The sequence below is a fragment of the Benincasa hispida genome, chromosome 5 (assembly GCF_027475165.1).
Source record: "Benincasa hispida cultivar pf3 chromosome 5, pf3_genome.v1.1, whole genome shotgun sequence".
NCBI classification, from domain to species: domain Eukaryota; kingdom Viridiplantae; phylum Streptophyta; class Magnoliopsida; order Cucurbitales; family Cucurbitaceae; genus Benincasa; species Benincasa hispida.
Window position 1 is genome coordinate 50,280,571 of NC_143482.1, and position 22,459 is coordinate 50,303,029.

At 32.0% G+C, this 22,459-nt stretch overlaps 1 protein-coding gene across 2 annotated transcripts; it reads left to right on the top strand.

Moving 5' to 3' along the window:
• Nucleotides 1-1,671: 1,671 nt before the first annotated feature.
• On the top strand, nucleotides 1,672-19,062 carry LOC120078306 (phenylcoumaran benzylic ether reductase POP1-like). 2 transcript variants are annotated; one of them, XM_090313459.1, is made up of 5 exons: nucleotides 1,749-2,039; nucleotides 4,551-4,685; nucleotides 13,167-13,413; nucleotides 15,133-15,336; nucleotides 18,809-19,062. In XM_090313459.1, the coding sequence occupies exons 1-5, from the start codon at nucleotides 1,857-1,859 to the stop codon at nucleotides 18,973-18,975; spliced, it is 936 nt and encodes a 311-aa protein (XP_090169585.1). In that variant the 5' UTR covers nucleotides 1,749-1,856; the 3' UTR covers nucleotides 18,976-19,062. The 2 variants fall into 2 exon arrangements, with proteins under 2 accessions (XP_090169586.1, XP_090169585.1); XM_090313460.1 differs by lacking the exon at nucleotides 4,551-4,685 and having other exon boundaries at nucleotides 1,672-2,039.
• The last annotated feature ends 3,397 nt before the right edge of the window (nucleotides 19,063-22,459 follow it).

Here is a 22,459-nt window from a genome sequence, read left to right on the forward strand (position 1 = left end):
TCAACTTTCATATTAGTATTTGGTAAATTTAAAATCTAAAATTAAAAACAAATTGATAACAATGTTTGGTAAGTAGATTTGTTTTGACTTTTGTAATGACCAAATCATATATATTATTTTAATTATTTATATTTCGATATTTAATATATGAATCTTATAATTTAATTACTTATAATTTGCATAGTTTAAAGAACAAATGAAATATTTTTATTTATTTAAATTATATGATAAAAAAAGAAAAAAAAATCATTGTTATATACAATTGAAATGAGCAAATATTATTCCAATTTAAGTATTTTATTATAAGCTATTTAAAAAAATATATTATTTAAATTGCAAGATATTTTTTTATATAAATTATTTGATACAAGTTTAGAAAACAATTGATATAAAAAATATTAAATTACTCAAAATTTATTGATATAGGATGAAATACATAAGAAAGAGAATATATATATAATGATATTCTAATTTAAAATGATTAGTTTGAGAATAAGTTTTTAGGAAAGTTGTATTTAAAACTTGTTTGCAGGTGATTTTGAATGGAAGAAGAAACTGAAAAGTGATTTTTTAGAAATTATGGAATAATTTATTTTACCATACGTCTAAAGAGGCTAAGACTTTTCTAAAATTGCTTTTGATTTTCTCAAAACCAATCCCAAACGCAGCCTTAGAATATATTGAAGTGAAAAAAAAATAAAGTTAAAAATATGATAAAAGCTTTAGGGAGAAAGATTGAGAGTGAGTATGAAAAAATAGGGTGAAAATAATGATGGAGAGAGAAAAAAAAAAGAAATTAGAAGGAAAAAAATCAGGACCTATTTGGTAGCTAAATTTAAAAATCGAGAGTTATGATTCATATATTCAAATATTTGTTATAATCCAAAACTTATATATGAATTTAAACCATTTTACAAAATGTTTTTGATATAATATTATCTTTATAAATCATTAGACTAATTGTATCTACCCATTTAACATTAGGTTAAATATAAACTATTATTAATTAATTCATGAAAATATTTTAGGCTACAAACTTTCTATAATTATTATTTTATGATATCATGTACAATGAACATGTTTTAATTTACAATTTTAATAATGTTCTTGTTAATATTTTTAATAAAATTCCACATTTAAAATTTTTGAATTTCAAGAATGGATATAATGAAGACATAAAAGATCACTATTAGAAATCACCTCCCAAGTGATTTACTGAACATCACTATTTTTTTTTTTAAAAAAAAAGTGATTTTCATTTTCAACAACCAAAGTTAATCTCAAAATCACTCCGCAACAAACATAATTTAAGTGCATGTTTGACCGTTTTGGTTGAACTAGCGATTTTAGGGGGAAAAAAAGATTATTATTGATTTTGTTATTTTTCATACAATCATAAGTTAATATTTCATTCAAAATTACTAAAAATTTGCATTACACAATTACATACATGAGGCAAATTGGAAAAAAAAAATTTACACACTATCGAATGAAGATGTTAGAGATGTATCAACCTAGTTGAGACATCGTGGTACATCTACTAATCCGTAGTTTTTACCTTTCATATTTTGTTAAAATAATGTAGCAAATTTGGCAAAGTGCTTCATGGTCAAATACCCCACTAATATGACGTTCCAAATATAAGCAAGAATGTAGCAATTTTGGCAAAGTGCTTTACGATCCAAAAAATGTAACAAATTTGGAAAGTGCTTCGTCCTATAAATTAAATGGCTGTCCTGAGGCTATTAGTAGTACCAACATTGTCAACATTAACCGAACAATATTAACTCTTTTGCTTCCTTGTTGGTTTCGCCATTATTTCGTCTGTTCATTTTTTGACCTAAATTTTGATTGTAATGGCAACCAAAAGCAAGATCTTGATTGTTGGAGGGACTGGCTATGTGGGTAAGTTTATGGTAGAGGCAAGTGCCAAAGCTGGCCATCCAACTTATGTTCTTGTTCGAGATTCTACTCTCTCAAACCATTCCAAGTCTCACATCATCAACAATTTCAAGAGCTTGGGAGTCTATTTTATCTCTGTAAGTTTGTTTTATCTTCTTGTTTTCTCTTCAGAGCAACGGACTTTTCCATATTTTTATAATACTACATATCGTAGAGCATCATCTCAAAACAAATTTATAATATAAGAAGTAACTCATCAATATCATAAAAATTATTGTGAGGTCCCATCATCTTTCTAGTGGGGGATAATCAATACATCCAAGATGGTTTCTCTTGCGGTTCATCATTCTTTGCTCGATTTTTTTTTTTTTTTTGACAACATGTGGAGAGGGAGGGAGAGGAATTGGACCTTTGACCACGAGGACGATAGTACAAGTTTTTTACTTGAGCTAACCTAAAAATGTTGGATGTCTTAATAATATTTTCCTCGAGCAAAGTACAACTAAGCCTTCGAGCTTACTCTTATCTAGGTCAACTTACTTTAGAATGATGTCATGTGTAGAGATCACCAAATCGAACTCGAGATTTTAGGCGAAATTTCTTTTGTTGGCCTTTATATTTTTACAAGGTTAAGCACAAAAGCAACTCTTATATATTTGGGTATATATTCATAATCTTTTTCTCTTATGAATTTGATGTATATTGTTTTCATACTCTTAATAATATTTTCCTCGAGCAAAGTGCCATCAAGCTTACTCTTATATATAAGTCAACTTATTTTAGAATGATGTCGTTTACTCTTATATATAAGTCAACTTATTTTAGAATGATGTCGTGGGTAGAGATCATTTGGCTAAACTCGAGATTTTAGATGGAATTTCTTTTGTGCGTCTGTATATTTTTACAAGGGTGAAGCACAAATCAGCTAATTTTAAATAGTTGTATTTCAAAAATACTTAAAACAAAGCTTCATTGCAAAAATGCCTAAATCTAAGAATATAGAGGACATCACAAATTTGTTGGAGCAAACACATTTGCATACATAATTGAATGTGATGGGAATGTGCTGGAAATTCGTTGCTCAAATTGTCGACTGTAAATCGATGGCTATAAGAGTTAGTCAAACGATGCACAAATCAAACCTAGAAGAAAAAAAAACAACAACAACTTACATATATATTTAATTAACAGCTTTTTAAAAGAATCAATTATTAATTCAATTAATGGCTGTTTGAATATGTGGAGATTCTATTAAATTAAAATAAATATATTAGAAAATGGTAAAGAGATAGAAATTTTATGCTAGGGGTAAAAAAATCTTAAAATAAACGATATAAAATTTTTATTTAAGGATGTTATATGTAAATATTAAGATATACCATTTTTGGGACACAAAAATTATATAAAACAAAATCTAAACGAGATTTCTTTTTTATTAAAAATAAATAAAAATTTTAAAAAACAAGATAATAATAATAATTTAGTCATAGAAAAATCAAATATCTGTCTTCGAGATTGATTATAATCATTTAGTCATAGTACAAGCTTTATGCTAATCTAGCTAATTTAAGTTATATGTTGTCTTTTATATGTTCATGATCCTTTTTCTCTTCTAATTTGGTGTATATTGTTTTCAACTTGATAATATTCTCCTCAAACAAAGAACAATTAAGCTTTCACCAGCTACTTATCTAGATCAACTTATTTTAGGAATATGTCGTATAGACCACTCGACCCACCTCGAGGTTTTAGGCGAAATTTCATTTTTGGCCCTTTAGATTTTTATAAGGGGCAACTTGAGAATTGATGAAAATGAGAAATTTGAAATTATCAAAATAAAACTGAATGTTATATCCTCTACCTAGATACCGTCATAGTCTTCCTTTCCTAGGTAAGTTGTTCACATTTTTTGCATTTTGTATGCCTCAAATTTGTCAAACAAATGGAAGGAAATGAGAATGTGAACTTTTAACTTCTTTTCTATTAAATTATAAATTTTATATTTATTTGCTTCACAAACTTTAATTACTTTGATATATTTTTTAAATTAACCAATCTAATAACCATAAAACTTAAAATTTAGGTTACATTTGATAACCATTGAATTTTTGATTTTTTGTTTTTGAAAATTAAGTATATAAACACTACTTTCAAACTCCAAATTTATTCCTTTGTCATCTACTTTTTATCAATGGTTTAAACCAAAATTTGAAAATTAAAAAAAAGTATAGCTTTTAAAAATTGATTTTATTTTTAAAATTTTACTAAGAATTCAATCATTATATCTAAGAAATATGCAAATCATTGTATGAAATGGAGTGTAAATAGGTTTAATTTTAAAAACCAAAAATAAAAAATAAAATGATTACCAACCACCATTAGATTCATATTTTATTAGACCTGAAATTTGATTTTATATGTAAATATAACCATCTTTTAACAACTTTAAAATTTTTAATGACTAGTAGACGAAAGAAATTGAAAAGATATGTTAGACACTTTAAAAATTTGGGAAAAAAAGAGACACAAAATCAAATTTCAAAGGCTAAACTTGTCATTTCTTGATTTTATTTATTTATTTTTTTTTGTTGTGTTATATTTCTACACATATGCATGAAATAAAATAGATGATCTTAACTTTTGGGCAGGGTGATCTCCATGATCATGAGAGTTTAGTTAAGGCAATAAAAGAGGTGGAGGTGGTGATATCTACAGTAGGTCATAATCAATTAGCTGACCAACATACACTCATCTCAGCCATCAAAGAAGTTGGCCATGTTAAGGTTTTACTTATTTTCTTTATCTGTTTTGTGAGAGTTTCTAAACCTAATTTAGATGGTCAAACAGAACGCAAACAATCAACAGAAATAAATCGAAAGTAATAAAGAATTCCAAGATATATAGTGGTTCGACCAGTTTGATCTACATCCACTTTGAGAACCAGTTTGAATTAATTTTATTAATGAGCAATAAAAGAATTTACGAATTACAGATAATCAACGAAATCACCAATATGTAATTTCAATATCCACTGATACCGAGAGAGATCCGCACACAACTTCGCCTCTGAAAACTGAGAATAACCCGCTACAAAATAGCGCAAAATAGTGTGCTACCTGCCTCTGACTAGCGAACCACGCGCAGACCCACGCGTCTTTCTCACTAACAACCACTGCCAGACGTACCGCCTGCTCGGACCGAAGCTCCCCAGACCAGACCACACTCCTATGCAGACACCTCTGTCGATCTCGCTGGACGGAAACCCACGTCGCCCTACCTCACGCTGCGGCACTCTACCGTCAGTCTCACCGGACGGAAGCCAGTCGTTGCCTCCTGATCTGTAAACACCAGACACCAGATAGCTGCCTCCGGCTCGTCTACACTCAGGTGGCTCGACCACTTCGAACGTCTGCGGCTCTTCGTTTCTTTCACTTCAGCGGCTGCATGCTATTTAAAAAAAAAAGGGTTACACAAATTCCAGCACTACTTTGGAGAAGAAAGGGATATTACAAAATTGCCACTGCTCATAATTACAATAATGCCATTGGACTTTTAAATTCACCAAAAAACCCAATAAATCCTACTTAAATACCTTGTTATTTTCTACAAATCTCCTTCATAACAAGAATATTTAAGTGTCAAGCTGATTCTTCAATCTTTCTATCATCCAGATTTAATATTTAGCCCATCTAATAGGTATTTAAACCTATGGGCTGGAAGAACCTTGGTTAACATATCCGACAAATTCTCAACTTTATGAACCTTGACAAATTTAACATCTTTCTGGGCCACAACTTCTCTGATAAAATAAAATTTGACATCAATATGCTTAAACCGTTCGTGATGAGATAGATTCTTCACAAGATGAATAGGACTCTGGCTATCACAACGGACGATATGAATGAACTCCTGCGACAACAACTCACCAACTATCATTTTCAACTACATTGCCTCTTTCACAGCTTCACCCACTGAAATATACTCTGACTCAGTAGTAGACAAGGCAACAACTGATTGTAGAACAACCTTCCAACTGACCACATTACCAAACAAATGAAAAATGTGACCTGATAGAGACCTTCTTTTGTCAAGGTCTGCAGCATAATCTGCATCTGTGAAGCCTTCCAACAGTGCTGATTTATCACAATTCCTACTAAAACACAATGATACACTGGCACTACCTTTCAAATATCGAAGCATCCATTTAACTGCATTCCAATGCTCCTTCCCAGAATTTGACATAAACCTACTTATCATACTCATAGCATATCCCAAGTCAGACCTAGTACAAATCATCAAATACATAATACTTCAACACCATTACAATAGAGAATATTAGCCATCTCTAACCTTTCTTGTTCAGTAATAGGACACTAAGACAAAGAAAGCCTAAAATGAGATGCTAAGGTTGTCGAAACTACCTTACAACCAGACATATTATACTTCTCGAGAAGTTTATGCACATAACTCTCCTGCAAAATGGTTAACAAACCTTTCTCCCTATCTCTTTTCATATCTATGCCTAAGATCCTTTTCAGTTCACCTAAATCTTTCATCTTGAATTCACTTCTTAATCATTTCTTGAGATCACAGATTTTAGAATAATTCTTAGACACCAGAATCATATCATCTACATACAGAAATAGATAAGTATATGTACCTTTTTGAGATAGTTTCCAGTACACGCAGGCATCATATGAGCTTCTATGAAACCCCTGCTTCAGAATAAAGGTGTTAAACCTGATATACCATTGTCTCGGCGATTGCTTCAGTCCATAGATGGACCTGTGAAGACGACAAACCATGACCTCCTTTCCTTTCACCTCATAGCCTTTAAGTTGAGCCATGTAGATCACTTCCTCTAATTCACCATGAAGAAAAGTTATGGTGATGTCCATCTGTTCAACAAACATATCAAAATGAACAACAATAGATAAAATTAATCGAATGGACGAATGCCTCACCACTGGAGAGAAAATCTCATGAAAGTCAACTCCCTCCTTTTGAGTGTAGCCCTTAGTTACCAGTCTAGCCTTATACCTAGGCTTGCTGTCACCTCCTATACCTTGCTTGATTTTATAAATCCACTTTGACTGAATGAGTTTCTAATTAGGAGGCTTTGGAACTAATGACCATGTCTGATTCTTCTGCAACGAGAACAACTCTGCTTCCATAGTATCCTTCCATTGTTCCTTCGAATCAAATACAACAGCCTCCTCAAAAGTAAGAGGCTCTACTTCAATACTGGCTGCACAAGTAAGAGCATAAGCTACTAAATCAGCATAACCATACCTCGTAGAAGCTTGCCTCACCCACTAAGGCTTATCACGTGTAAGTTGATAGTTCTGTAGGTCACTACTACTTGAGCTTTCTTCACCAAAAGCTCCCTCATCAATCAAAGCCCTCTATAGTTGAGGCTGTCTACCATCAGAACTGGATGATTGATCACTGGAATCAGCGGAACTAACTGATGATTGTGCTCTAGAATCAATTGTAACCTCTGCCTCAACCTGATCAACTGTCTGCTGTTTCTACTGCTCTTTGACATGAAATGGCATCTCTGTTTCATTAAAGGTCACATCTCTGCTGATAATGCATTTATTTCTGCCCTTTGCCAAGCACCAAAGTTTATATCCTTTAACACCCCGAGGATAGCCAATAAACATACATTTCAGTGCCCTCTTATTAAACTTCCATTCCTTAACATGAGCATAAGCTGAACATCTAAACACTCTGAGATGATCCAAGCTTGGAGCTTTTCCTGTCCACATCTCCTGAGGAGTCTTTAGGCCTAAAGTGGAAGACGAACTCCTATTAATAAGATAACAGGATGTTTGGGCAGCTTCTCCCCAAAATTTCAAGGGTAATGAAGCATTTGTCAAGAGACATCTTGTACGTTCCATAATTGTTCTGTTGAACCTCTCAGCTAAACCATTCTGTTGTGAAGTGTACGTAACAGTGAAATGCCTCGTAATTCCCTCAGATTTGCAAAATTTATCAAATTTGTGATTCACAAATTCTAAACCATTGTCTGTCCTCAAATACTTTACCTTCTCGTCTGTCTGGTTCTCAACCTGCTTTTTCCATTCAAAAAATTTTCTAAAAGCTTCACCTTCTGTTTCAGTAGATACATCTACACCTTCCATGAAAAATAATCAATGATCGACATAAAGTATCTCGAACCTCCCATAGAAGGAACCTTTGTAGGATCCCACAAATCTGAATGAACATAATCCAAAATTCCTTTGGTAGAATGCTTCTCTTTCCCAAACTTCACTCTGGTAGACTTTCCCATTATGCAATGTTCATAAAATGGGAGTTCAATGTCTTTAACTCCTCCAAGCAAACCTTGTTATGAAAGAGCTTGCAGACCTCTTTCACTCACATGAGCTAATCTGTTAAGCCATAACATAGATTTATTGTTTCTTTCCTAGATGCAACAGCAGTACTACCTGAAACTGCAATACCCTCCAACACATAAAGACCATTCCTCAAGATCCCCTTTAGCTTAACGAAAGAACCCTTGATAACCTTCAGAACTTCATTCTCAGATTTATAGGAATAACCTGCTCTATCTAATTCGCCAAGAGAAATTAGATTTCGTTTGAGTTTTGGAACATACCTTACATTCGTAAGAATTCTGATCATACCATCATGTGTTGCAATTCGAACTGACCCAATTCCTTTTACATCACAAGCAACATTATCACCAAACAAAACTGATCCCCCATCATTTTCCTGAAAGTCAATCAAGAAATTCCGATTAGGAGTCATGTGAAACGTGCACCTTGAATCCATGATCCAAACATTCTGAATGTCCCTGCTAGACACCATCAAAACCTCCGCTGAATCATACCCATCATTAACATTTGCTGCACTAGAATCCCCTACATGCTTGCTACTTGATGTTTTCTTACTCTTATTTAAAGGCCAATTTTTTCTAAAGTGTCATTCTTTATGACATAAGAAACACTTTTTGGTTTTCCTCTTTGATTTTGACCTGCATCTCGACTCTTTTCCTTTTCCATTCTTTTTCTCATTTCTATCTCTAGCCATGAGTAACTCTCCATCCCTGCGTTCCTTTTTAATCTCGAGATTTATCGTTCTCAAGGCATCCAACACTATATCCATGGACAATGAATCCCGTCCATATTTAATAGTTGCCTTAACTTCTCGATACGATTCTGGCAAAGAATTCAGAAGAATAACTGCTTGATTTTCATTCGACATCTTCTCACCAATGTTATTGAGATCAACTATAAGCTTCTGGAACTCATTTAGGTTCTCTTCTAAGCCTTTACTTGAGTCCATCTTATATCCAAAGAATTTCTCCTTTAGGTATAATTTATTTGGCAAGGACTTATCAAATAAAGACTTTCCAATTTCTTCCACAACTTCACTGTAGTAGTGGCCTCATCTACCAGCCTAAGTACTACAGATATAGAATTATCGTCGAATAGGCCATCTCATTCATATCTCTTTTTTTAGCTTCTGTAAATGTTAGTGGAATGTTATCTTCGTCTAAGATTTTGGCTACCTTTTATTGTACCAGAATAGCCCTAATTTTTTCCTCCATAACCCAAAATCACCTTTCCCAATAAATTTAACAACTTCGAACCATGTAAACATCGAAGCCATCTGTCAAATTAATTCCAACAAAAATTATCCTGAACAAAGATATGGCAACACACACTACCACACACCGTCCTTGGATCAACTGGAGCTCTAATACCACTTGTGAGAGTTTCTAAACCTAACTTAGATGGCCAAACAGAACGCAAACAATCAGCAGAAATAAATCGAAAGCAGTAAAGAACACCAAGATATATAGTGGTTCGACCAATTTGGTTTACATTAACTTTGAGAACCAGCTTGAATTAATTTTATTAATGAGCAATAAAAAAATTTACAAATTACAGACAATCAACGAAATCACCAATTTTGTAATTTCAATATCCACTGATACCGAGAGAGATCCACACACACCTCTGAAAACTGAGAACAACTCGCTGCAAAATAGACCAAAACAGTGTGCTACTCACCTCTGACCAGCGAACCACGCATAGACCCGCGCGTCTCTCTCACTAACAACCACTATCGGACGAATCGCCTGCTCAGACCGAACCTCCCCAGACCTGACCGCACTCCTACGCGGATACCTCTGTCGATCTTGTCGGAAGGAAACCCACGCCGCCCTACCTCACGCTGCGACACTCTACCGTCAGTCTCGCCAGACGGAAGCTAGTCACCGCCTCCTGATCTGGAAACACCAGACCCTAGACGGCTGCCTCCGGCTCGTCTACACTCAGGTGGCTCGACCACTTCGAACAGTTGTGGCTCTTCATTTCTTTATTTCAAAAAAAGGGGTTACACGAATTCCAACCCTATTTTGGAGGAGAAAAGGATATTACAAAATTGCCATTGCTCATAATTACAAGAATGCTATTGGGCCTTTAAATTCACCAAAAAACCCAGTAAACCCCACTTAAATACCTTGTTATTTTCAACATTTTTAGTCTTTGTTAATTTATGGTTAATTAATAACTACTAATTGTGCCTTCATAGTTTAGATTGAACTTTAATTTAGTTCCTAGAATTCACGTTCGAGATAGGATTCAATTTAGTTTTATAGTTTAATGAAAACCTCTCAATTCAGTTATTGTTGACGTTTCAATTTTAGATGATGAGTTTTATAGTAAATAAAAAGATTAGAAAACATTTACGATGCTTAAATGAACAGCAATAGAGACTCGATTAAAAATTTTAGTACCACAAAAACTTGATCATTGTAGAAATTAAGGGTGTGTGTTTGGTTTACATTTCAATGATTGAATTTTAAAAATAAGTCATTTTGGAGAAAAAAAAAATGAAGTGTTTGACAACCTATCAACATAGTTGACTCTTTTTTTTTAAAAAAAAAACATATTTTTCTCCGGTCAATCCATACAGATCTTAAATTGAAAATTTTATAGTTAGGGGAAAATTGAAACTAATCGAGACTATCAATAACAACCAAATTGTTAACCTAACTTTGATTTATTAAAAGCTTAAAATAATATTTAATGACTGTTTAAACGAGGTTTTCGGAGAAACGTATTTCGTGGAGTTGAACTTGAGTTGGTGTTGATGTTGAGGTTGATTTGTTGTGATATGGTTTGATCTCTAATACTTGATCCTCTTTTTCTCTCTCAGTTGGGTGAATGTGTTCTTGAAGTAGAAGTGTTGGAAGAGTGTTTGAGTCTTCAAGAGTCTTGGAGTCTTCTGCTTGTTGATGAATTCTCTTTGGTCTCTCTGAATGTAGAATTGATGCCCCTTGAAATGAGAAGAGTTCCTCTATTTATAGGGCTCTTTGATGGGCTTCATGGTTTGGGCTGGCTAACCCATGGGTTTAGGCTTGGTTTACCCATGGGTTTAGTGGGCCCATGGATTTGGGCCTAGCCATCGGGCCCAATTATTTGGATCTGGGCATACTTTGATATTTAGGGTCTCATGAAGCCCAATTTTGGGCTCAACTGTACTTTTACCCGAATAATTATATCAAATTGGGCTAAATTAATCTTACCCGATTCAACGGTCATGATGACATCACATGACGTCACCAAATTTGTCTTCAACTTCAATTCGAGACATATGTCAACTCCTAATTAGTCTAAATTTACTGATTTGGAATTTCATCATTTAATTTAATAATCGACGTGGCAACTTGAGATTGGTCCAAAATTTCACGTTCAACAATGACTTTTAAACACAATTCTATATAGATAGAATGGAACGAGTCAAAGTTTGAGTAATAATTGAAACAACATATTAAGCTTGGGGTAGCTTTTGGGAGGGATAGTATAATGACCATAAAAAAAATCTTAATTGTGTTTTTGTGTTTGGTAAAATAGATTGAGATTAACTCTATTGCTTTTAGATTCTCTAAAATTAGATACAATTTTTAATTAATATTTTATCTCGATTTTAGCCTTTGAAATTAAGATTTATCTTCTATATATATATATATATATATATTTCTCACCTAATCAAATCTATCTTTTGATTTTTATAGGTGAATGCATCAATTGTTTAAAAAATTATTCTATATTTCTTTTTTAAAAAAATAAAGCTCTTTCCCTCAATATTTAAAAATTAATCTAAAGCAAACAAAATATATCCTTCTAAACAATTATTTAAAATTAAAGATAAAAAATAAAAAAGTTGATAATAGGTCTATTTTAGTTCTTATATCTAAAATAAGATACTTTAATATTTATTTACGAAACACTATAATCTACTTTCCAAGTTTTAAGCTGAAATTTACCCAAACATTGATTTTTCTAAAAGTATAGTTGCCAATAATTATTTCAAAAAATACAACCCCAAACTAAGCCTCTCTGTCCTTTGGCATTCTTACTTTAAATATAATATGGCTAGCCAGTGCACTTTTAAAAATATTTATATATGACATGAAGTAAAAAAAAAACTAATGTAGGAGTGGCCAAAATATCTTTGTGTGCTCATTAACAATATGCTCCTTTAAGATGGTATCATTTTTTTTCTTTGACTCAATACCAATTAACTACGATATCATATTTGATAACCTATCTTATAACCAAATTAACAATGACATGATTCATAATCTTTGTATCTTATTAAGATGTGAAGTTTCTCCACTTTTCTAACGTGTGATTCTCAGTATGTCTCTTCAAGATGGTACCTACTTGAGTTTACTATTCTTAGATCATGCTGAGATGCCTTGAATAATATTTAATACTCTGACTAACCAAGTGCACACATGGGGTCTTGTTACTTACATATTATCTCTATATTATATTTTATGTTTTATTTCTCAAGAGAATAACCAGTTTCTCTCCTCAACTCATAGATGTAGCTAAATGCACTATTAGTGAACAATGTAAATCTATATATCGTTCTTCTTATCATTATTCTTTATTTATTGCTCGTCGGGTTTTTTTCAACAAAGAAGATTGGACCCCAATTTTTTATACTTTTTGACCGAATGCTCATCTGGCGTATGGACTTTATAAATTTCTAATACACATATATTATAAAAACATACAGTTCTATCTCAAAACCAATCAGATACCTGAGAAGAATAGCTCGTGCATCTTTTGGAAGATTGTGTGGTCATCTTGGACCGTGAATTCGATGATTATTTAGCCTCATCCAATTTCAATAACTTTAGACGATGAATGAAAAGTATATTAGCATGTCAATCCTAAAGAATTCTTCTTTGTCTTTAATTGTTTTTGATGGTCTAGAGATTCTTGCCATCAGAATTTGGGAATGATGTGGATCGTGTGCGTGGTGTTGAGCCCGCAAAATCAGTCTATGCTGCAAAGGCTCAAATTCGTCGAGCTTTGGAGGCTTCAGGAATTCCCTATACCATCGTTTCTTCTAATTTCTTTGCTGATTGGTTCCTTTCAAGTTTGGTTCAGCCTCAACCTCCTACTCCACCAATCCCACCAAGAGATAATGTTGTTATCATTGGAGATGGAAATCCCAAGGGTAAAAAATATTCCACCAAAGTTATTTCATGCATTTTCTTTTACTATTATTTGGATGTTAGATATGTTTATTTGAGTCTAGAATACCTTAAATTGGTTAATTGGTGTTCAAACAGGAGATATATAAACTCTTTTAACCTTAATAATAAAACTGTTCCCTTTCTATATGTGGACCTAGCTAAGTATATTCAATCTTTATTATATAACTTTGCTTTTTTTGTTTAATAATTTCCGTCGGCGTTATAACAATTTATATTATATTTGGTGATAAAAAAATCTCTTCTAATTTCTTTTACTGTAAAAATGATTTTTTTATTCATGTGGTATTAGTGAGAGGTTGAACCTCACTTCAAATATTCCTCTAACCTCATCAACAAAAGTGTTGCTCTTACTTATGTAATAAAGTTTTTTTTTTCCCCTATTAGGAGATAGGAAACTATTGGTTTTAACATTTTTTTTTCTAACTTCAATCTCAAGATTTGAACTTCTTAATTTTTGGTCGAGAAAATTGCTAGGATACTTGAAAATAAAGTATAATTATTTACTATATTCCAAATATTTTTATCTGTTTGTCAATTTACCCAGTGCCCAAAGTGGGTCCTCTAGAACATCTTTTATCCAAGAAAATGGATTTTTTTTTTTTTTTTTAACCACTCGGATAACCATTTTGGATTCTGGTTTTTAAATTTTGAAAGTTAATCTCATAAATATTATTTTTACCTATAAATTTTTAAGTTTTGTTATTTGATTTTTACCCAAATTTTTAAGAACTAGACCAAATTTTGAAAACTAAGTATATAAGCTCCATTTGGCTGTAACCATTTTGTTTTTTGTTTTTGAAATGTAAGCCTATTTCCTCCGCATTACTTACCATGATTTGCATCTTTATGTTACATAATCGACAATAAAAAAAAACTAAATATACGTGGTTCATTAACGATACTCGTTAGCAAGACCTCCGTATTTGGTTATTCGACTTGCTAACAAACAAACTAAAGGCATTCTACTACTTAAGTTAATGGTTTAATTCTTATCTAAATTCCAAAAAAAAAAAAAAAAAAAAAAGCAGCTAGCTACAACTATTCTCACGGGACAACCCACCTAAAGCAACAACATTTGAGTGTCAAAAAAACTCGTAAGATATTAAATCATAGGTAGATGGTCATTATGGATTGAACCTATGACCCCTTAGCCCTTTAGCTTTTTTTTTTTTTTTTTTTTTCCACTACCATTGAATCAACCCATGGTGGTAAAAGCTATTTCTTTTAGTTTCAAAACCTGACTTGGTTTCTTAAACTTTAGAAGATAACAAAGAAATAAATTTGAAGGTGAAAGTAGTGTTTATAGGCTTAATTTTCAAAAACAAAAACTCAAAAACCAAATCGTTACCAAACAGAATTATAGTGTTCAAATATTTTTTTAAGAATTTGATTAGAAATTCAAATACTTCTTTAAGAGATGCCGAAACCATAATGCGTAAACGGGAAGGAGAACAAACATACATTTCAACCACATGAAGCTAAAAACAAAATTGTATTCAAACAAGACCTTAGTTGTTTGTCGAAATCATAATACAGAAATGGGAAGAAAAACAAACAAACATATGAACAACATAAAACTAAAAACAAAATCGTATTCAAACGAGACCTTAATTTTTGGTTTTCGGCTTCCGGTTTTTGTATTATTTATTTTAAACCTATTTCTGTCTTATAATTTCTAGCAATATTCAACAAGGAAGAGGACATTGCCACCTACACAATTAGAGCTGTGGATGACCCAAGAACTTTAAACAAAATCCTCTATGTTAGACCTCCTAAAAATATTTACTCTTTCAATGATCTTGTCACTCTTTGGGAAAATAAAATTGGCAAAACCCTCCACAAGATCTATGTTCCAGAGGATCAAGTGCTCAAGAACATTCCAGGTTAGTTTTTTTTTTTTAAAATAAATATTTGCAATTGCTTTCTTTTTTATTTTATGAATCTTATGTTCCTTCTTCTTTTGATTTGTGTTATCACACATAATCCACTGTTAAAATATGGATATACACCATATTAGCTTTTAGAAGACCAATGATTCAATTCCTTGTATAGTTTAAAATTTATATATCTATTAGTATACATTTGTAGTTTATAAATTCATTTAGTCTAGGTGATTTGTTACCTACATACAAGAAATTTCATTAGATGATTTAAGAATGGGGGGCACCCATCTACTAAAAAATCCCTTTTTTTAGTATAATCAACTAAAATCTTAAGTTCACAAATTAGGGTAAGTTTAATATTATATCAACACTCTAACAACTAAATTGTGACAAAATAAATTTAAGACCTAACTTATTACAAATTTCAACTATGGAAACTTCAATGACTAAATTGTTGTTTTTATAAATTTATAAGAAATTGTGTAGGAGGGCCAAAATGGGATATTGAAAATATGGTTGGTTTTTAATTTTATGATTTATGGTCAAATTGTTAGCTTTAGGGACCCATCTCTCCATTTAATTTTCCAATCATGCCCCCACAATGCTTCCATCAAGTAGTTATATCTTCCCACAATTTTAGCAAATCTACACATGGAAGATTATTTATCTTTCTTCTTTCAATTTGTTTTCAATTTCAAGAACCAGACTCTTTACTTTCCCACTTTTGGGAAAAACCATTTCTTTCCTCGTTTAATGGAAAAGCAAATAGAACCAACCTTCTTCTCTTCTCAATCAAGTTATCAACTATTCAACTTAACTCTAAAATATTCTCTTTGAGCTTCTTCTCTTGCAATAAGACTTCTTCTCCAAGCTTCTTCTCCGATGCATGCAATCAAAAAATGATTTTTTTAATCAATCGAAATTTTTCATCTTAGAATGGTATCTTAAATCGTCCGGTACATAAAATTTGCTATTTAGACCCACGATTTGACCTATTTTCTATTAATTTCAATACTTATCGTATTAAATTGTCTGTTTTTTTATAACATTGGTTATGAGTTCTAAAAGATCTCCAATATGGAGGTGTTTTAGAAGATTGAATGGAGTATTGGAAGGTCGGAGATGAAAGGTGGATAGTGGAAAAGTTTTTGTTGGTTATGGAAATTGGAAGGTTGGAGATGAAAAATTGGGGGTATGGGAGGGTTTGTGTTGAATATGGAAGGTTGAAGATGGAAGAGTGGTGTATTGAAGGATTTCTGGTTAGAATATACAAGATTTATGTGGGGGAGATGAGTTGATTTTTGCAGGTATATTAAATTCCATTATTGATTTGATTTTAAGTTGATTTGATTTTAAGTTGATTTGGGTTATGTTCTATATCTATTGGTCTTGGTTTATTCATCCAAGTACAATGTATTTTTTTTCGTTATCATTGTAGATTTGAGGAAGATTTTTTATTGTGTATTTTAAATATAAGGTATTTACATATCACAGTATAATTCACTTTTTTTTAGCGATAAAAATGTATTTTTTAGTTGTTACAATGTATAAGATTTAGATTGTCTTAGATATTTTGTGTTAGAACACTAATGAAAGTTTTAGCCAGTTTTAATTCAAGGTATTTGTGAGGCAAAATATAAAGAAAAATCTAGCATTTTTTAGTAGAAGATATTCGTGGAATACTATGAATATGAAGTAAAAGAATGGAGAACATAAGTCAAAACACAAATACCCTCCGTATGAAAAACAAACCATTAATAAAACATAGAGAGTTTGCTCATTTAATAAAGAAGTGGGATGAGTGGGACATATAAAGGAGAATCCCAAATTAGGTTTTATTCTTCACATTCCCAGTTTTTTGCATACCAAATTAGATATATACTTCTTTTGATACAATTTTTAGAACTTTTATAGCATTCACAAATTTATTTGTTAACTAGTTGTTAATAACTATTTTTTTTGCTTGGTTTGAGGAGTTGTTTTTTTCATAAGTTGACACTAAAATAAATCACCAACATTTCTTAATTTGAGAGATTTATTTGGTGCTATTTGAATTTTAAATTTTTTAGGATTTTAGTTAGATATTTTGTTAGGGGGTATTTTTTTATATTTCAATTCTATTAAAAATTCTAAAAAAGTGGTTTGGCCATTTATTCAAAGAAAAAGTTTGGTAGTCCTTTTTTAAAAAGTCCATTAGGTTTGCCATTTATCCAAAGAACCCTACATTTATTTGGATCAAATTCTTTTTAGAATTCTTGAGGGGCATATTGAAGATCCAAATTAAAAAGATGGAAAAATCTCGTCATCTTTTTTTTAAAAAAAATGAATAAGATAAAAGTGGTGTTTATAAATTTAATTTTTTAAAAATCAAGTGAATTATCATGATGAGACTAAAATTTAAGATTTGAAAAGATAACTTGAATTTTGAAAATGTACTTAGGAAGTAGGGTAACAAAATAGCCGAACTCATGAGTACAAGTGTTAGAATTTATAATTTTCTTAAAGTTTTAAGAAAATAAAAAAACAAAAATCCAAAAACCAAAATTGATTTTTTGAAAATTAAAGGTCTGTTTGGTAAATAATATGAAAACAACGTTTTGAAAATAATAGATTCATTGAAAATAAAGTTGTATTTCATATTTTCAGATATGTGTTTTGTAGCAGATTCAAAATTTAAATTCCAATTTAAACAATCTTTCAAATTTTGTTTGATAATATATTTATAAACTATAAGACTAATTTTAGTTAATCACTAAATATTAGGATGAATATAAGCTATTATTAAATAATGTTTTATGTTAAAAAAATTGTATAGTTATTATTTTGTATATATATATATATTATATATATATATATATATATATATAATTTAACAAAAATAATTTAGTATATAACATGAAATACTATATTTGTTAATCTTTTATCTTTTTTAGTATAATTATTCATTTTAAAATTTCAAATACAAAATCTAAATATACAGTAAACATAAAAATAATTTTTTCAGAATCAATACTGTTTGGATTACAGAATCCGAAAATAGTTTTCAAAAACTGAATTCAGACTGTGCACCAAATACATATTCGCTAAACTCAGTGAATTTGAAAATATAAAATAGAATCTAAATTACCTATCAAACAGACCCTAAACATATAAACACCATTTCAACATTAATAGTTAAGTTTCTATATTTTGTTATCTATTGTCTATTAATATTCTCAAAAGCTAAGCCAACTTTTGATAATTAAAAAAAATCAAAACTTATTTTTTCTTAGTCAAATGGTAAAGACATCTATACAGTTTGACTAAGAAGTCAAGTACTTTTCTTTAAGAAAAATAAAAACCATTGTAGAGGAGTTAACCGGAACACACATAAAATTTTGAAAATAAAAAACTAAAAACAAAATCGTTATCAAATTAGCCAAATGATTAATAAACCCCGTCTAATTGTTTACCTCTTGTTTGTTTTTGGCAGAGGCTGAATATCCCCTAAACATGAGGCTATCACTTTATCATTCAGTTTTTGTGAAGGGAGATCATACCTATTTTGATATTGATCCATCATTTGGAGTGGAAGCCACAGAACTATATTCAGATATTAAATATACAACTGTAGACCAATTTCTCAATCAATTTGTTTAAATACCTCAAAAGAAATTAAAACTTTGTATCTCCTTTCCATCAAATTAATTTAATTAAATAAGTGATGGAAGACTTTATGGCTCTACCTCTTTTGTGAGTTTTGTATTATGTGAAGTGAATTTGGGTTTATAGGTCCTCTTCTTCTCTAAAATGTTCAAAAGCTCCAATTGAGTTTAAATAATGCTTAATTACATTCCTGTGAGAGTTTTGAACCTAATTTAGATAGCCAAACAGAATGCATAAATAATCAGAAAATTGAAAGCAATAAAGAACGATATATAGTTGTTCTACTAATTTGGTCTACATCCACTTTGAGAACTAGCTTGAATCAGTTTTATTACAAGCAATGAAAAATTTAGAATTACTGATAATCAACAATAATCACTAATCTGTAATTTTGATATCCATTGATACCGAGAGATCCGTACATGAAGTCACCTATGAAACCGAGAAGAAAACCGAGAAGAACCCGCTAAAAAATAGCCTAAGTCAAGTGCATTACCTGCCTCTGACCGGCGAACTCACATGCAGACTCGCGCTTCCTATGTCGCTGACGACCAGCGAACCCACGCCGAACGAAACTCACGCTAGACGAAGACAACCACCGCTCGAATCGTGGCTCACTACTGGATGCCTTGACCGACGAGCACCCATGCCAATTGTCGCTCGCCGGACGAGGATGAACTGCCGCCACGCTCCCTAGTCGGACGCAAACGCCTTAACCGTTGCACGAGTTAACCGGATGCCTCTCTCTCTCACAATGGTCTATGTGTGTCTTTCACAAAAAAATGGTTGCTCCCCTCTTTTCCTTAAGGTTCACGATTTTCAGCCTTAAAGAATAGAAGATGAGTTTATTTACAAAATTGCCATTTTTTCATAATTACAAGAATGCCACTGGCCTTTAATTTCACCAAAAAAACCAATAAGGCCCACTTAAATACCTAACTCTCTATCATCCAGATTTAATATTTAGCTCATCTAACAGGTATTTAAACCTATGGGCTGGAAAAACCTTGGTTAACATATGTCACAAATTCTCAATTGTATGAACTTGACCAGTTCAACTCTTTCTGGGTCACAACTTCTCTGATAAAATAAAATTTGACATTGATATGCTTAGACCGTTTGTGATGAGATGGATTATTCGCAAGATGAATAGCACTCTGGCTATCATAACGGACGATAGAAATGAACTCCTGCAACAACTCACCAACTATCCTTTTCAACCACACTACCTCCTTAATAGCTTCATCCACTGAAATATACTCTGACTCAGTAGTAGACAAAACAACAACTGATTGTAGAGAAATCTTCCAACTGACCACATTACCAAACAAACGAAAAATGTGACCTGATAGAGACCTTCTTTTGTCAAAGTTTGGAGCATAATCTGCATCTGTGAAACCTTCCAACATTGTTGATTTATCACAATCCCTACTAAAACACGTTTGTACATTGGCACTACCTTTCAAATATCGAAGCACTCATTTAATTGCATTACAATGTTCCTTCCCAGGATTTGACATAAACCTACTTATCATACTCATAGAATATCCCAAGTCAGGCCTAGTACAAATCATCAAATACATAATACTTCCAACAACATTACAATAGGGAATATTAGACATCTCTAACTTTTCTTGTTCAATAACAGGACATTGAGACGAGGAAAGCCTAAAATGAGATACTAAGGGTGTCGAAAGTGCCTTACAACCAGATATATTATACTTCTCAAGAAGTTTATGCACATAACTCTCCTGCGAAATGGTTAACAAACCTTTCTCCCTATCTCTTTTTACATCCATGCCTAGGATCCTTTTCAGTTCACCTAAATCTGTCATCTCAAATTCACTACTCAACTTTTTCTTGAGATTACAAATTTCAGAATAATTCTTAGACACCAGGATCATATCATCTACATACAGAAGTAGATAAATATATGTACCTTTCTGAGATAGTTTCCAGTACATACAGGCATCATATGTGCTCTTGTGAAACTTCTGCTTTAGAATAAAGTTGTCAAACCTGATATACCACTGTCTCAGTGATTGCTTCATTCCGTAGATGGACTTGTGAAGACGATAAACCATGTCTTCTTTTCCTTTCACCTCATAGCCCTTAGATTGAGCCATGTAGATCACTTCCTCCAATTCTCCATGAAGAAAAGCTGTGGTGATGTCCACATGTTCAACAAACATATCAAAGTGAACTGCAATAAATAAAATTAATCGAATGGACGAATGCCACCACCGGAGAGAGAATCTCATGAAACTCAACTCTCTCATTTTGAATGTAGTCCTTGACTACTAGTCTAGCCTTATACCTAGGTTTGTTGTCACCTCCTGTACACTAGAAGAAATTCAGGCTTTAATTTCGGTTGGGAACCGACATTAATTATAGTGTTATTAAAGCCCTTTAATGTCGGTCGCCTTTAATGTCAGTTTTAAATCGAAATTAAAGGGCTTCAATAACACCAATAACACAGCCTTCAATGTCGATTGCAACCAGCATTAAAGGTCTTTAGTGATTAAAGCCTATTGGTTACAACCGACATTAAAGCCTATTTTTTTTTAATTCTTAACCGACATTATTGAAGCTTGAATCTGTCTTTTTTATCAATTATTGTCCGTTTTTAAGGTTCCCTTGCCAAATCCATTTTGCGGTAAAAACGTATAACATGACACATCATCATTGAACGCTATGGCTATGACATATTATTCATGTATGGATTGTAAATCTATTACATTTAATTTGCAAATTCTGCAATAGAATTATAATTTAAAAGGCGTACAATAAATCAGACCTTGAAAACACAAATTAGAAGTAATACAAAGATTATGATTTTACAAACATTATGAGTTTACTGTCCCTCTCCTCTTGGTAAGTATGGATCCCTTCATAATTCTTCTTGAACAGACCCCCCAGCTTCAGTAGTGTCTGGTTATAGGCATCTTTGTCTAACCACTGTTGTTTAAAGGATCACAAACAATAAAGGTTTGGGCGTAAGCGTAACACATGCAACAGAAGATTGTATCCATTCAAATATATATATATATAAATGGATAAAATGTTTGAGACCTTACCCTTAGAAACTCTATAACTTTTGCCAGCTAACTATTTCTGCTCGAATGTACTTTGGTTTCCATGCAAAGAGAAAACAGAAGAGCCGAATTGCAGGACAAAACACTCAGTAGAGTTTACTGAGGTTGCAACCTAGATAATCATAAGTTGAGATGTTACCATAAGACTTGCAATGGCTGAACAGGCTTTCAGCATAAATATGAAACATGACCCAATGACAATGTTATAACATTATTTCTCTCTCTCTTGTAATTTTCATCAATCAAATTTAAAGTTTAAGTTTAAGTTTTAAGATGGAAATGCCTATATGTACTTTCGAGTTTCCAGATCCATCAATTATTCTGATACACCATACCAGTAGATTACCAAATCATTCATCAGAAATATACAACTAATAAAGCCT